The sequence below is a fragment of the Dasypus novemcinctus genome, chromosome 11 (genome assembly GCF_030445035.2).
Source record: "Dasypus novemcinctus isolate mDasNov1 chromosome 11, mDasNov1.1.hap2, whole genome shotgun sequence".
Classification (NCBI taxonomy): Eukaryota; Metazoa; Chordata; class Mammalia; order Cingulata; family Dasypodidae; genus Dasypus; species Dasypus novemcinctus.
In genome coordinates, this window is record NC_080683.1 from 123,765,143 (window position 1) to 123,781,918 (window position 16,776).

At 52.7% G+C, this 16,776-nt stretch overlaps 1 protein-coding gene across 7 annotated transcripts in view; it reads left to right on the top strand.

Annotated features, from left to right (window-relative positions):
- The window catches only part of UTRN (utrophin), a 437,542-nt gene that overhangs the window by 300,956 nt on the left and 119,810 nt on the right, over nucleotides 1-16,776 (top strand). For all 7 annotated transcript variants that reach the window (XM_071218696.1, XM_058307593.2, XM_058307595.2 and 4 more), the window contains one exon: nucleotides 15,746-15,918. In XM_071218696.1, the coding sequence (XP_071074797.1) occupies nucleotides 15,746-15,918 (173 nt within the window). The remainder of the gene's footprint in view (nucleotides 1-15,745; nucleotides 15,919-16,776) is intronic.

Here is a 16,776-nt window from a genome sequence, read left to right on the forward strand (position 1 = left end):
GGGACTCCAGATGAAGAAGAGCGTCTTAGAGCTATTTTATTTTTGAATTATGAAGCTCGAATTAGAAGGGTTATGAAAAGAACAATGGTACATGTTAACCAAGATGATAGAAACTTGGTTTTTCCTTGGACCACAATCGGTGTGTAACAAGCAGGTGTACCCGCCACCTGCAGCCCTGACATGGGTTATCTGAACGCACACACTGGCCTTCGCCGGCCCTTCCTGCTGAGGCTCCCGGCAGCCTCTTTTCTTCTCTCCCCTTTTTGTTCTTTGCATTGGCCACTATAAGGAGAAACCTGTAGGTTTTGCGTAGAAAGTGTTCTTTATCTTTACAACTTGTAAAAACTGAACTCGTGCTTCTGTGGGAAGAACGATTTGAGAGCCACGGTCAATGTTTAAGATATAAATTGTATTTGATCAAACACTAACGGAAGCCTTACTGACTTGATGAAGTTGCTAAAAAGTGATGTTTTTAAGAACTATGTAAACCTATATAAAATATGATTTTAAGCTAAAAAAAGCTTTCAAATGAGCCTAACATTTGAAAGTGTTCATCTAAGCCATATAGCCATTTAGTTCACTTTAATTTGGCAATGGAGGGTAGTTTTGATTTAGTAATTTAGATTGAGAGTTGATCGATTCCATCGATGAGTTTTCCTTAGCTTCCCTGAGCTTCTGTCGTCTTGACTTTCTCGTGGCACTAGACGTCTGCTTGTGACACGCCTATTTGCAGGACTCCTGGGGTACTGGGTGGGCCTGTTAGAGGTGCTGGGAGGCTTGAATCTGTCCCACCTCTTAGAGTCTAGTGCACGATCTATTTGCACACTGGGTCAAGCTGGCCAAGTGTCAACTGCTTAGCATTTGTCATTTCTTCATCCAGTTTACCAAGTCTCTCTGGTGGTGTATTGTGTTGGCTGGAGGCCCCTATTTACTGTTGTAATGGTTAGAGGATTACCAGAGGTGCTGTATCAGAAAGGTGTTGGGTACGAAGGAAAGGGACATGGAAACGTAAGGCCCATTACCAAGGTAATGCTTTGTGTACTGGTTTAAACTGATAGTGTCCTTACATGTATATATAGTGCCCAAGTCCATGGTAAAATGTGCTCGCTGTTATAATGGACACGTCTCTTAAATATTTAGCTATCTGGATTATATCTTTTGAGTTGTACATAAATAATGAATCTACTTATCTTTAATTCTTTAAAAATAACATTTTTTCATGGCTTTCTAGTATTTTAGGGAGAGTATAGTAACCCTGTTACTAAAATTAGTTGACAGTTCTTAAATTTTTCTTTCTAGAGGGTCCATACGGCTCCACTGAGGGTTTTCTGTTTGTCCATCTGGCCTTCTAAAGGGGGCGTTGTCGTGGGCAGGTGTGCCAGGATCTGGCTGCAGTTAGGGGCGCTCCATTCCAGGGCTCTGCTTTTGGGGGTGCGCAGAGGCTGTGCGTTCCCAGACTTAGCCGCGGGGCGGTGGGAGGCCCTGACCCCTGGGATCCCGCCCTGGGACCGTGTGGGTGGCCGCCGGCGTGTTCCCTGCCCCCAGCCAGGCCTTTGCGCGGCTGGGACACTGGGCCACCGCCAGCCCCCGGCAGGTGTGTCGGGAAGGCGGCCGAGAGGGCGCGGCTCTGCTCCTGCCAGGGTTCGCCTGGTGTGAGGACTCGAGCGCGCTCCTGGGGCGTGGACCCTTCGCGGGCACAGGCACCCCTGGGAAACGGCCGTGCCCATTTCGTCCTGCAGGGTTGGCGGAGCTGGCGCGGGCAGGGCACCTGCAGTGTCTCCACGCAGTGCAGCCGCGGGGGGGCAGCCTGCAGGGGTGGCGCCTCTCCTTCTGCTTTCTCGCTTATTTGGGTAACTGGGTCCCCGGGTTTGTTTTTCTTTGGTTCTTTTGTCTCGAGTCGATGTGAAGGGTTGACGTGCTGCCGCCGGGACCCCCGAAGCCAGGCGGGCGGAAGCTGCTCTCCCTTCCCGTGGGGTGACTTCGTGCTCGTGGGGCTGCTGTTGGACCCACGCTGCACGGGTCACTTTTACTCACGAATCTCTGAGTCACCAGTAGGTCCCCGCGTTTGCTTTGAAATCAGCAGCGCCTGTGTGCCAACCTGAACTGGGTGAAACATGTTCTGTTTGGAATCTTAGAAAGCCAGTTCACCCCTGGGGACAAACAGGTTTTTATGAATAAATAATTGAAAATGTTTGAAAAGCTTGTTAAATTTTGTATAGATGGGCATATGCAAAGCACATGGCATTTGAATGCTGATGTGAAAATATGTGGGGAATGAAGTGGAAAGAAATATGGTTCGCAAATCCAAAAAATAATATCCACATTATTTCCTGATTGGTTTTGTTTTTTTTTTTCTGGTGGTAAATGGAAACTCTTTCTACATTTGATTGATACTAACAATCCTGCTAGGCAATTCAAACAGCTTTTTGGTTTAGTTTCAGTTTTTTTTTTTTCCCTTTGCTCTGTGCCCTGGTGTAAAAACTAAACTTGGTTATTTTTAAATTAACCTCATTCCATTTGTGGTGCTGTCACCTTTGAAAGCTTTAGGTATTTATGATGAAATTCTGCACACAGCTAAAGAGAAATATGTTTCATTTGAACCTATCTGTCTTACTAAATTTTATTGGTATACTAAACTATAAATGCAAAAACAAAACCACATTTTTTTTTGCCTTGGATGATGTCAGTTATAGCAGTACAAAGAATATGTCACTTGGATCCAACTTTTCCCTTTAAAGCTATTACACTTCCTTATAACTTTGTAGAAAATCATTTGATTTTCCTGAGTGCTGGGAATAATTTAACATCGAAAAGAGAGGGTCCTTCCAAAGTTGCTGGTTGCTCGTACTCATATTTCGAGTGGTTTGACTTGCTAAGGTTATGTCAGAAGCAAGCTCCGCGCATGGAAACGGGCTGCTGGATTTTCGGTGGGATCAGAGAGGCCCGAGAACTTGGCTGTAAAAGCATTTCCCACCACTGCTTCACTGCTAAAGCTGTTTAGAAATGACAGAGTCGGCCGCGCCGGTTCTGCCTTGTGAGTTGTGGTGTGTTGTCCGCCCCCCGCCCTTGTGTTCCTGGGTGGGCTCGCGGTGGGACAGGGACCCTGTGCAGGTTTGGGGGGAGACGGTTCTCCGGGAGATCCTGAGCTGAGGTGAGAGGCAGGGGCCTCCAGGAAGTGGGAGTGCGAGTGCGCCTGGCTCCCGCTGGAGGGGCGGTGGAAGGGAGATGCTGATTAAAATAATAAACAAGCGCTGGCAGAGGGGAGGCGCCCCCGGGCTGGTGCGGGTCCAGGGGGCCGCCCGCCTCCAGCCGGCGCGGGGAGAGCCGTCGGCTGCCGGAACCTTCCCCGCACACTCCACTCCTTGCCCGACTGGGCTCCCTTGCAGGACAGCATCCTCCGGGCCACCCGGGGCAGTGGCCTGAGCCGGCTTGGGGGTTGCCATAGCAACCCGGGCGCCCGCGGCCCCCTGCCCGGGCTGGGTGCATTTCTTCCGAGGAGAGGACACTCCTCGCTGCCCTGACTCCGCGGGAGGAACCTGCGTTGGGAGCTGGCTCCGGCCTCGGGCTTTTTTCCTGCTGCTTTCTGGAACCCGGCGGGGTGGAGAAAGTGGGTAATCCTTGGCTCCCTTTTCCTTCTCTCGTGCAAGTTTCCAGGACAGAGCTCCCCGTGCCGGGTGTAACTGAGCGCAAACTTGAAGCTCGGAGCCTGGGAGAGAGCAGCGGGCGCCCGCAGGTGCCCCAGGAGGCGAGCGGCGGGGGCCCCGGGCTGCCGAGAGGACGCCGTGGCTGGGAGCGGCGAGGCCCCCCGGGAGGACGCAGGCCACCCTGTGCCTCGCCGGCTCCCCGGGCCCTGAGGACGCCACCCGCCGGGCGACAGAGATGCCCCAGCACCAGCCGCTGCCGCAGGGGGACCGGCGCCCGGCGCCAGGCTCGGCCAGGACCCATGCACGCCAGGCGCTGCGCCCACGGGGCGTCGGCGGGAAGATGTAGGCCGCGCCCCAGAGGATGATGGTCCTGACCTTCAGCCTGCAGGGGTGGCTGAGGGCCTTTGAGAAGGTACGCGAGGGCGCGTCGCCGGGGCCTGGTCCCCGGGCCCTTCCTTCATTCTCCTCCTGCCAGCCGCGCACCCAGATGGGTTCTGTGGGCTCTGGCTCCTTTTTATAACTTATCAAACATTCTGCTTTGAGAGCCCCTTTTTAAAAAAATCTTGCAGGCACAGAGCAAATGAGCAGTTCTTTCCTCGGGTAGGAGGCCTGTGGCTTTGGGAATTCCACCTCAGGAAGCTGCCCCGGCCCTGCCAGCCGCTCCCTGAGCTGCAAGTCCTTTGGGAGAAGCACCCTCCAGGGACAGGCCCTGCTTCTCCAGGTCAACCTCTGGGAGATGGAGAAACGTCTCTGAGGGAGGGGGCCCCTCTGACCGTGGGCTCTTCGTTTCCGCCGTTTCCTGCACCCGGGGCACTGCTCCTTGGGTATTCCTGCTGCGTTTGCTTCTCTTTTCCCCGGGAAGCTCAGGGCCTGCCCGGGGACCTGGTCCCACCTGCCCAGGGCAGCCGAGCGTTTTTAGTGAGCTGAACAGCAAGCTCTCCGCACCTCCGCTTTGAAGGCCAGGCACCCTTCTGCCAGCTCCCGGTCGGCAGAGAGAAGATGGTCAAGGAGGAAGAGAAAGCGCTCCCTGAGCATCGGCACCTCCTTCACGGAAGTGCCCTGGGGTTTACGACGTGTCCAGCCAGAAGCGGCTGCACCGAGCCGTTCAGGAATCGGGGGCTGCTGCCGGCTGGCCCAAGTTGCCAGGGGAAGCTGTAAAACCCGCCCTCTGAGAAGTCTGAAAGCTTTTCCAAAACAAGCAGACGCCCCTGGCCTCTGACGGTGGGAGGTTGCCCGGGAGGGGCTCCTCTTTTCCAATACTCCCTCCTGCCATGTCCCACCCCCCAGCCCTCCCCAGCTCCCCTCAGACCCCCCAGCTCTTGCCCAGTGCCCCAGCCTCCAGCCCCCACCTCTTCCCTGGCCCCCAGCCTCCCCCAGACCCCACCTCCTCTCAGTGCCCTTAGCTCTCCCCAAATTCTGCCCCCAGACCCCTAACTTTCCCCAGCTCTCTCCCAGCCACCTCCCAGCCCTCCAGTCCCCCAGCTCCCCCCAGCTCTCCCCAGGTCTCCGCTGTATCCCCCCCAGCTTCCACCAACCCCAGCTCCCCTCAGCCCTCCCAGCTCGCCTCCAGCTCCCCCCAGCCGCCCAGTATCCCCAGTTCCCCCAACCTCCCAGTTCTCCCCTAGCTCTCCCCCAGTCCCCCAGCTCCCCTAGCTCCCCTCAGCCTCCAACTCCCCAGCTCTCTCCCAGCACCCCAGCTCTCTCCCAGTCCCCCAGCTCTCTCCCAGCACCCGTTCTCTCATAGCACCCCAGCTCTCTCCCAACACCCCAGCTCTCTCCCAGCACCCCAGCTCTCTCCCAGCACCCCAGCTCTCTCCCAGTCCCCCAGCTCTCTCCCAGTCCCCCAGCTCTCTCCCAGCACCCGTTCTCTCCCAGCACCCCAGCTCTCTCCCAGTCCCCCAGCTCTCTCCCAGTCCCCCAGCTCTCTCCCCGCACCCCAGCTCTCTCCCAGCACCCCAGCTCTCTCCCAGCACCCTAGCTCACTCCCAGCACCCCAGCTCTCTCCCAACACCCCAGCTCTCTCCCAGCACCCGTTCTCTCCCAGCACCCCAGCTCTCTCCCAGTCTCCCAGCTCTCTCCCAGCACCCCAGCTCTCTTCCAGCACTCCAGCTCTCTCCCCATCCCCCAGCTCTCTCCCAGCACCCCAGCTCCCCTCCTCTCCCCTGCTCCCCCCATGTCCTCTCTCATTGTAGTAGTGTGGTGTCTCCCTGGAACGGCCTCTCTGTGCGGTAAAGTACCTACATTCCTGGGAATAGAGGATGACCCTGAGGGCCCCTGGAGCTCCCAGCTCAGAAGGGCAGGGTGGAGAGAGGGCCTCCTAGGGCAGCTGGCACGGGCAGGTGGCAGGTCCTGCGACCAGAGAGGTCTGCTCACTCATTTTGTGTACACTTGCTTTTCTCTTTCCCTTACAAGGTGTAGGCCGTGCTCATCCCCCTGGGCGCGCGGGCCTGGCCATCGGCTCACCGCTGCCTCTGAGCTCGCGCAGCCCCAGGGCCCCAGCTGCCCTGCCTCGGCCCACCTCACGCACAGGCCCAAGGTCACGGCTTCCTGGCTGCTGCAGGCCTTGGAGCCTGCCCAGTTCTCGTTCTTATTTTGTTTCATTTGAGTAGTCAAACTGACAGGAGAAGTCTGCTGGTTTATTCCTATTACAGAACTTTTTGGATTTTTTTTTTTTGAGACAAAGGGCAAATTCAAAGAAACCATCCTGCTACATTTCTCAGTCTGAAGTTCGCCGTATATGTTTATTTTTGTCTTAGACTCTTTGATATATATCTATGTGAAAGTTAATTCTTTGCCATATTCCATTTTAAGGAAGTTGACAAAGATGAAAGTATTTTTCCCCAACTCAAAAAAAAAAATCCTTTGTGTTTCCTTAAAAGCGCTCTCCTGTGTTTAGTCTGTGCTACGCTGTTGCATTGCCAGGAAAGCTGGCCTTGTGGAAAGGTGTCTGCAGCATGCCTCTCAGATACGGCGCGCCGCCCACCCCACCTCGGAAAGCAGTAATGCACCTGCAGGAAAAGCCCCCCACCCCGGCTAAGGCCGGGGGATCCCTGGGCGGTGGCGCAGCCTCTCCCCATGCGGGGAGAAGCCCTTTCCTCTCCTTTCTGCTGCCCTGGGCTGGAGCCTCCTCTCCCAGAGAATTCCGACTTGAGGCGGCGCGTCTTCCTCTCGCGGCTCGCCTCCTTCAGTCGCCGCTTGTTGGGCCCGCGCAGCAGGCATGTCCTTTCGCCGTCTTCCTGAAGCCGTGTCAGGTGGGGATCGTGGGCGCAGAGACGGACGCCCGGTCGTTGACACGGTGGCAGGCCACCTGGGCCAGGGAGCCGAGCTCCGGGGAAAGCACAGATCGGCCAAGGGGCAAGGCAGCCTGCGTCTGCAGAGGTCGGGGAAGAGGAGGTGCTGAGCGCTGGAGAGGTGCAGGCGTTGGTGACCTCTGCCAGCCTCGTGGGAGCGTCTGGTGCGTGTCAGGAGCGAGTGGCCTGGGCGTCAGCCCCAGCGTGTGGAGCCGGCGTGGGGTCTCCCAGCCGGGCCTCTGCTGGCCAGTGGGCACCTGGGCCCCTTCCTCATTTCCGTGTTAGCGCCGGCACCCCGGCCCGGCAGTGCTTCCCGCACTCCCACAGGTGACATTCCCCAAGCGCCACGGGGAGCACAGCTCCTGGAGCGCGGGCTAGGCTTCCCTCCCTGGGATGAGGATCCACGCCGGGAGGTCCCCGCACTGATAGGCTCCCAGGTGCCTTGAGTTGGGGCGCCGTCTGGCCTCGTGCGCACCATGGGAATTGATTTTCTACTGACAGTCGTCACCCAGAAGTGTCTGGCGGGTGCAGTGGGGGTTGCCGTCCTGGCGCACGCGGGTGATTTTCCTAGCGTGGGCTGTGCCTGGCGTCCTTGGTGACCTGGGACAGACCATACACTGCCTCAGCCTGGGACGCTGCCTGCTGTGCTTTAACTGGCCGTGCAGGTTTCTGCAGGAAGGCTAGTGACTGGCGGTGCTCTAAGGGCTGCTCTAAGGGCTGCAGTGCGTGCCGTGTGCATGTGAGGTGCAGGGGAGCAAGCATGACAGCAAGTGAGAGCGTGGGTGTGTGTGTACGGGTAAGTGGGTCTATATGGAGATGGATGCATGTCTGTGTGTGCATGTGGGAGTGGGTGAGTGTGACTGCAAGTGCGAGCATGGGTGTGAGCGTGTGCATGGGTAAATGGACCTGTATGGAGATGAACGCATGTGTGCGTGTGTAAAAGGACAGGTGAGTGTGAGTGCAATTGTGTGCATGGATGTGTGCATGTGTGTGAGTGTGTGCATGCGAGATGGATGTCTGTATGTGTGTGCATTTGAAAGTGTGGGTGACTGCAAGTGTGCATGGGTGCATTAGCCTAGGTAAATAGACCTGTATGAAGATGGATACATGTCTGTGTGTGCATGCGAAAGTGTGGGTGAGTGGGTGTGACTGCAAAGGTGTGCATGGGTGTGTGTGCACAGGTAAATGTGTCTGTGTGGGGTTGGGTGCATTGTATGTGTGTTTACACGCCATGTATATGCGTGCATGTGCGGAAAGTGAATGTGTGTGAAGGTGTCGGTGTGTGTGCACGTGTGTGCACTTACGTGTGGTGTGTGTGAAGGTGCCTGCGTGTGTGCATGAGTGTGCACGTGTGGGGGGGTGCGTGCACGTGTGCATGTATGTGCATGGGTGTGGGTGTGCATGAGCGTGTCTGCGTGTGTGCATGTGCATGTGTCTGTGCATTGGGGAGGTTTTCTGGAACCTTCTGGGCAGTAGGAGCCGGGAGCTGAGGAGGGGCTGTGTGCCCAGGACTGCAGTTTTAAGCATTTAAAATGCAATTATCTTGACTGGGTTTTCAAACCTGTTCAGTTGCTAGTGCATGCTCTGATTTTGGGAATTGAAGTAAAACAGTGGCTTAGGCACAAATAACATTTAAAAACTTTTCTTCAGAACCTTGTGTTTGTAAGTAATCAAACCTACATATATAAAGTGCTCCCCAGGAAGGAGGCCACTTTATTTTAAAAAAATATGTATTTATTATAGAAGTTGTGAACTTACAAAACAATCACGCACATGTATGGAATTCCCAAACAACACCCCTTCACCACCACACCCCCCCCCCCACTGCTGTGGAGCATTTGTCACAGATCGTGAGTGATGTCATCAGACTGTTACCACTAGCCGTGGTCCCTGGCGCACATTTGGCTTATTTTTTTCCATACCCTCCATTATTAACACAGAACATCCTTGGCATTGATGCAAGCATATTCCGGTAAATTAATTGCATTTTCCCCATGAAGTCATGTTATTTTGTTTCACCAGCAGTTTTTTTGCGTTTTGGCAACAGTTGGTCTAGAGTTGAAGATTTGGAATTTTTGTTGTTTTGAAAGGTATTTTTGTTTATAGTATAGTTTTTTAGATTGGGGTTGAAAAGGTAGTTTGTTTCTTGATTCTTTATTCTTTATCATTCCAAGTTGGTTTGTTCAAATTATCTTGAGAATTCAGTTACTTGTGTGCTTGCTACCTGGTTTCTTCACTGTTGCCGCGCGTGAACTTAGGATCGTGGAGAACGGGAGCAGAGCGTCAGGTGCTGTTTCCTCTTTATGAGCGCTTCTGAAGGCCAGGGGATCCCACTTCCTATTGTCTGTCAATATTTGATTCTATAGTGGTCAATACAGAGTAAAATCCACATTAGCTGTTGAAAGAAAATGGATATGTAGAATATTTAATTGAATAACTAGTTGAAATAATACATTGACGGGAAGAATTGTGATTATTCACCCTCCCAGGAGCCTCACCGTATCATAAACATGTTTACGCAGGATGAAAACGACAGTGCAGCGGCCTTTGGTGACGCTGCCTGGTTATTGTGTTATCTTTCGGGGAAGGAACATCTGACTGTTGAACAAACTCTGAGTGCTCATTTTGAATCCCGAGGCCCTGGCCTCATCCTAACGAGCCCCTCTCCCCTCAGTCCTGGACTCGGCAGGAATTCCAGGGTAGCCTTTGCAGAGAGCAGGGGATTTCTTTCCCTGACAGTGAACCGGTTCGTGTCGCCTGCGCCTGGGCCCTGGAGGAAGCCGGCTCTCCCCTCACCCCTTCACCCAGGAAGGGGTCAGAACGCCCCAGCGCAAGCCCTGCTGCGGCCGCCGGGTTAAGTAAACGCGCAAGAAAGTAAACCACAGCTCTGGCAGGAGGCTGCGAGGACGAGCGGCTCGGGTGCAGCTGCGGAGGGCTTCCGGGGGTCCTGGGCTGAATCTCGGTTTCCTAGCAGGGGTCGAGCCCTCCTGCCTGTTGCAATCTGAGGAAACGACTTTGCTTTCGTAGTTAGAGACCCTCCGTAGTCTAGAGCAGTATAAAGAAAGCAAAGGTCTGGAGCATCAGGACAGGGAGGGACGCCCAGGGCTCGGCCCTCCTCCCACAGAAGCGTTGACAGCAGCAAAAGTGGCAGAAGCTTCTGGAAGCAGTTAAAGGGGTGCCGCAACAGGGCTGAGCCCCAATCAAGACACGGGCCGCTTAGAAGCAGCAGGATTGCCCTGACGGCCCGTCCCCGCCCCTCCCCGCTTGGCGGGCGCGCTGTGCTCCCAGCGCAGACCCCGTCCTCACCGGAGGGAGCATGGAGCCCTTGTGCTTGTCCTGCAGCACGTCTGTCATTCTGACTGGCCCGTTCTGTCCAGTGGGGCCTGTGGGACTCGCTGTCGCAGACCTGCCGTGCGAGTGGAAGCGGCTCCTGGGCTCCGTGCAGAGCGTTGAGGGCGTGCGGTCGGGTCGTGTTCCCCGGGCCGGGGACTGCAGCTGGAGGACGCGCAGGGACGCGCCCAGGACCGAGAGGCAATGGTAGAAGAGGGACATTTGCAACCATGACGTGGGTCCACAGGAATGCCCAAGACAAGGTGCACGTGCGGAAGCAGCCAGGGAGGCCCCTGCCATGGCCTGGAGCTGTTCCCTGAGGTGCACGGGCAGCCCCCGAGGAGAGCACCTGCACGGGCAGCCCTGGAGGAGAGCACCTGCTCGGGCAACCCCTGAGGAGAGCAGCTGCACGGGCAGCCCTGGAGGAGAAGAGCACATGCACGGGCAGCCCTGGAGGAGAGCACCTGCACGGACAGCCCTGGAGGAGAAGAGCACGTGCTCGGGCAGCACTTGGCACAGATAATTTGCAAAGACTCAGAAAGGGGTTTCCCCCCCTCCTCCCCCTAATCCCCCTCCTCTCTCTCCTCCCTCTTCCTCCTCCTCCTCCTCCTCCTCCTCCTCTTCCCCTTCCATTGATTAGCTCCTGGCAATCAAGGAAAACTCTGTCCTAACATGAGCAGGATGTGAGCTTAAGGAACAGACACCTGAAATCTAAATTCCAGTGATAACACACTAAAATATCAAAATGTCCAAGTTTCAAAAAAATATTACAAAACATACAAAGAAATAGGACAAGCTGGCCCGAGCAAAGGAGAAGATTAAAGCATTAGGGACCATCACTGAGGAGACCTGGTACATAACAGACAAAGACTTTAAAAATTGTACTAAATATGTTCAGAGGGCTAAAGGAAATCACAAAATAATAGATGAGCACAAAGAGTATCAATTGAGAGAGGAAAAGGATGAAAAGGAAGCAAATGGAGGTGAAGACCACATGAACAGGAATTAATTCCCTGGAGGTTCTCAACCGCAGATTAGAGCTGACAGAAGAAAGAACTGTGGAAGTAGAAGATAAGACAAATGAAATCATCCAGTCTGAGGTTCAGAAAGAGGAAAGGGTAAGGAAAGTGACCCCAAAGGATACGAAAGAAAGAAGAGGCAGAGAGAATGGTAAGACAAATAGTGACGAAAACTGTTCTAAATTTAATGAAAGACTGATAAATACATCTAAGCTGCTCAATGAACTGTCAAGACGATAACCCCACATAGACCCACACTGCACCATGTTATCGCCAAACTGTCGAATGCCAGAGACGAGAACGTTTGGAAAGCCACAAGATTAGAAGCAGTGTGTCACGTACAAGGGAGCCTCAAGAAGATTGAGTGCCTATTTCTCATCGGAAACCATGGAGGCAAGAAGGCAGTGGGATAACGTATTTAAGGTGCTGAAGAATTCTATATTTGGTAAAACTCTTTCAGAAATGAGGTGATTAAGACATTTCCAGTTAAACAAAACTGAGGGTGTTTTCTCCACTAGATGGGCTCTGTAGGAGATGCTAGAGTGTTCTGTGGGTTAAAAGGAAAGGAAAGCAGATAGAAGCCACATGAATCTCCAGCAGGGAAGGACAGGGGTAAATGTAAATGCCGGTGCTCTTATATTTTTGGCTTGTAACTCCTCTTTTTACTTCCTACACAATCTGAAAGGCAAATGCATACACTGTAATGCTAAAGAGTGGTTTTAGGCTCATGGTGTATAAACATGCCATTTGTGGCAGGAACATCATAAAAGTGAGGGGACAGAGGTACAAGAACATGTGGTACTAACACTGTGGTTAGTACCTAAGCAGATGAGGTCATTAGATATTTAGGAGGTTAAATTTAAGCCTCATGGTAACTACAGAAAAACTTGGCAATTATGCAAGCTCAGGGATAACTAAGAGCAACTAAGGGGACAATGACAATGAAAGGCAATGCACGACCCTGGATGGGATCAGACGGGAGGAGAAAAGACTCAGAGGGTCATTATGGGGACATGAAGAAATTGGAATATAATTTATATCAACGTGAATTTTCTTGAATTTAACTGCCCTGGAGATGGTTACATAAGTGAATGTCCTAGTTCTTAGGAAATGTGTGTGGAAGTATTGTGTTCAAGGAGGATGATGTATACACAGTGTACTCAAGTGTTCTGAAAGAGGATTGATAGATGAATGGATGGAGAGAAGGATATAGCAATGTGACGGATGTTAAAATTGGTGGACCTGCATGTCTAGGGCTCTGCTGAGCCCTCTGTATGGGGTTTGTGTTATTTGTAGCTGCCCTGTAAGTTTGAAGGTATTTCAAAACAAAGCTTTAAAAAATGTAGATGATACCCATTATGAAGTGTTTGCATCTAATATCTCTGTGGGTCATATCATTGAAGAAATACCCAGTTAAAGACAAAATTGTTATTTTTAAGGGTCCTTAAAATAACTAAATAAGTATATCTTTTCCATTCTTCGTGATGTCTACTGTGATCTGGGTGGCGGGCACTGTTTACAAGAAGGCAGATGGATGAGCCCAGAGTGGTGCCTGTTCTGGAAACTTGCATCCTCTGGAAGGTTTTTCTAGCAGTTTTCCTCTTCTGGAGGCTGTTCTGGAAGTTAGCATCTAGTGCTCTTGATGGTGTTCGACTTAGAGACAGACGCTCACGCTCTGCCACCCCGGCGCGCCTTAACCTTCCCCAGCGCGCACATCGCGTGCAGATGCGTCTCGAAGCCGTCACGTGCCGCTTCTGCCGGTTTCACATCCGTGCACAGGACCTCTCGTGGGAAACGCCGGGAAGAGCTCTGCTGGTCCTCGAGGGGGATTACCTTTCGGGACCGTTAGTGTTCAGAGGGCTTTCGGGACTAACGGGGGCGCTAGCCGGGCGGGTCTCCCCGTCGGCCGGCACCCTGGGCTCTGGAGTCTCACAGCACCCCTCATTGCGCTGGGTCCTCACCCCACGGCCCCCATGCTGGCACCTTGACCCCGTTTAGTTCTCAGTTCCCAGTGGGAAGCTTATGAGGCCTTTGTGGGGCGGCTCATAGGGGTTTTAGGTTTTTTAAATGAAGAGATGGAGCAAAACGTCCAGCTCTTCAGTTCTCGGGTGTTTCCTGGCACTCCAGCTAATACCCCAGGCAGTTTAGGTGAACTTACTCATCTGTCCATTCCTGCCTGTGGACATCTCTGTCACCCCCTCTCATCTCTCAGTCTGCCTGTCTGTCCATGTGTCCATCCATCTACCCATCTACCTACACATCCATCCATCCATCCAACATCTGTCTGTCCACTTTATATTTGACTCCTTCCATGTATGAGGGACTGCAGAGGATGCAGGAGAAATACTAAGATTGTTTTATCTCTGCAGGAACTCTTGGCCTATTTGTCAAATAAAAATGCCCCAAATGTTAAATAAAACAATACTGATATTCTATTCATGAACTATTGTGATTAGTAATCGAAGAAAATGTGACATTGGTGTGGAGAAAGTGGCCATGGTGGCTGCTGGGGGTAGGGAGTGGGAGGAAGAGATATGATGTGGGGGTGTTTTTGGGACTTGGAGTTGTCCTGGGTGATGCTGCAGGGACAGTTGCCAGACACTGTAGGTCCTCCCATAGCCCACTGGGTGGACTGTGGGAGAGTGTGGGCTATGGTGTGGACCATTGACCGTGAGGTGCAGCGGTGCTCAGAGATGTATTCACCAAGTGCAATGAATGTCTCATGGTGATGGAGGAGATTTTTGTTATGGGGGGAGGAGTGGGGTGAGGGGGGTGGGGGGTATATGGGAACCTCATATTTTTTTAATATAATATTAAAAAAATAAATAAAGACAAAAACAAAAAACAAAACAAAACAAAAAAACAATACACGTGGTTTCCTTTCTTTGATCCCTTTCTGGTTGCCCACTTTCTCCCTGACTTTTGATGCTGTTTGTGCCTGGAAGGGGCTTCCTGGTGCTGAAAGCTACAGTCCACAGGGTACTCGCTGGGAATGCTCCTAAGACGTAGGCAGTGCCCGCGCCCAGTCACTGCCAGGTTCCAGCCTGTTTGACTCACAGGTTGGAAAAGGCATGCCTTGTGTGATGGGCTCTGGGTATGCAGATTTCCTGGTGTTGTCAAATGCGTCTGTGAACTTAGAAAATTCTTCATGGCTCTTAACTGCACTTCTTTATCTCCACTTCTCTTTCATGTGAAAGGATGCAGGCTACCCACCTCAGATGCCGTGGTTGGAAGGTGCCTCGCCGTCTCAGATGTGGCACCCTGGGAAGCTGTGTGGGGACCCGGCGGGCGCTTGCGGCTGGGCTCTCCTTGGCGGTGGAGAGCACAGGGCCTTGCTCACTGTGCCACCGAGCTTTTTGTGAAAGACGGGTGTCACACCTCTGTGTGGTGTCAGATGAAAATACTGTCAACCTGGTCTGCTGACCTCTTAATACATCCCTTGAGATGTCTTAAAATGCGTTTCAGGACACAAACCTAGGAGAGCTGTAGCCTATGGGATAGAACTCTGTTGTTCTATGACACCCAAGACGGCTGGCAGAACTTTTCCTTTTCCCTTTTCACTGAGAATTTCTACTGGAAGCCTCCCAGAGCGGGCGTAGAACGAGATTGCTGGTTGTGAGCATGAGTTTTCCTACCCGGAGAGGCTGAACGCGTGTCTGGCCCGGTCCCCTCCTGCCCCGTGGGTTGGGCAGTCTCCAGGTGTCTGTTCATGGAAACCCTAATCCTGGTGCACGCGGGTGACACCTGCAGGTGGGCCTGACTTGGCTTCGTCCCCAAGGTCCAGTGTCCTCTGGCTTGCAAGCCTGGGTCTTGTGGAGCTGCCCATCAGGCTTTGTGTTCACTTCCTGACTTCCAGGTCTGACCCCCTTAGACATCACAGATGCCACCAGAAATTCTAACAGGATGTCCTGGCCCTGAAGCTCATGAAAAGGCCACTTCCCACACACCGATGCCAGAGCCCCTTGGGTGATATTTTAGGTTGAATTATTATATAGCCCGACAAGCACACACTGTCAACCTGCTTTCCCATGGGTGTGAGCCCAGTGTAAAGAGCACCCCTTGAAGATGTTGTTTTAAGATAATGTGTGGCCTAACTGGATGAGGTGGGGTCTTAAGATGGGAGCAAGACTCTGGCTATTATTTGGAGACAACAGTTGTATGTAATTTCAAAAATTGCTCCTTGAATCTGAAACATCTATTGAACTGATGCATGAAATGCAGATTGTAATCCACTCTCCTCTTAGGAATTAACAGATCAATGCATCGAAGATTTAAAGACTGTTGGTTTTAATGTAAAAATTGTGGAAACACTCGCATTTGTTTCCGCTGAAGGTGAAATCAGCTGTTCTGCTGTAAACTGACCCATCTGTGGACTCTCGGTCAACAAAGCGCTGTAGGGAAAGCCCGCGCGGTACTGACGGGGTACCTGACCTTTGCATTAACCCCTGGCTTTTCTTTTTAGGATATCCAGGCGGAAATCGATGCCCACAACGACATATTTAAGAGCATCGACGGAAACAGGCAGAAGATGGTGAAGGCCCTGGGCAGCTCGGAAGAGGCCGCTGTGCTGCAGCACAGGCTGGACGACATGAACCAGAGGTGGAACGACCTGAGGGCGAAATCCGCCAGCATCAGGTCAGCTGTCGATGCCGGACGAGATCCGTGTGTGAGCGTGAGCGTCTCACACGTCAGGGAGAGCAGGGCAGCCTTGCCATCGATGTTTACGGAATAGTTTAAGGCTCAAACACACAAGCAGCTTTTAAAGTTGTAGTTTTAGCTGGTGTGTGTTCAGTGCCCTCTTCCCACTGGTGCTTACTATTCACAGATTTGCATCTCCTATTTTCAACCTAATAACGATAAGAATGTTGCCAACACCTGCTAATTACTGGGCGTTTACCCTGACCAAGTACTGCGTTAGGAGCTTCTCATATGTTCATTGGGTACTCAGCAAATCCTGGTGGGCTGAATGGTAAAATCCCTCTTTTCTGTCGATAAACAGAGGCTTGATGATAAGCAACGTGCCAAGTTTGTGTGCTGTCGAGTGCCAAGCCGGGATTTGGTTCTAGGTCTTTCTGACTCTTGGCAATGAATCTGTCCAAGTTTTGCTTCATCATGCTGTCTTGCATCTAATTTTAAGATGTATGTGTAGAAATTAAATACCACTTCACGCACTGAGATGGAAAATGGGTGAGCACATATGCATTTGGAGAGAGAGACAAAATGAGGATGAGCTGGGGGACCCGGGCCCCTTACCCGGAGTGCCGGGTGCTTAGTGCTGTTGGGTCAAGAACGTTTGGGGACCATTTTGTGTAGATGGCGGGCAGGTCCTAACTGGATGCAGGCTTAGGGGAGCCTGGAGGAAGCGCAGGTTGAGCAGAGCTCCCGAGGAGGGGTACTGGTGGGAGGGTCCCGAGCTCGTCCGTGGAGCGAGGCTCGGGCTGTGTGCCTGGGCTGGCTCCTTCCACCGCGCAGAGCTGTCTGACGTACCGAGAG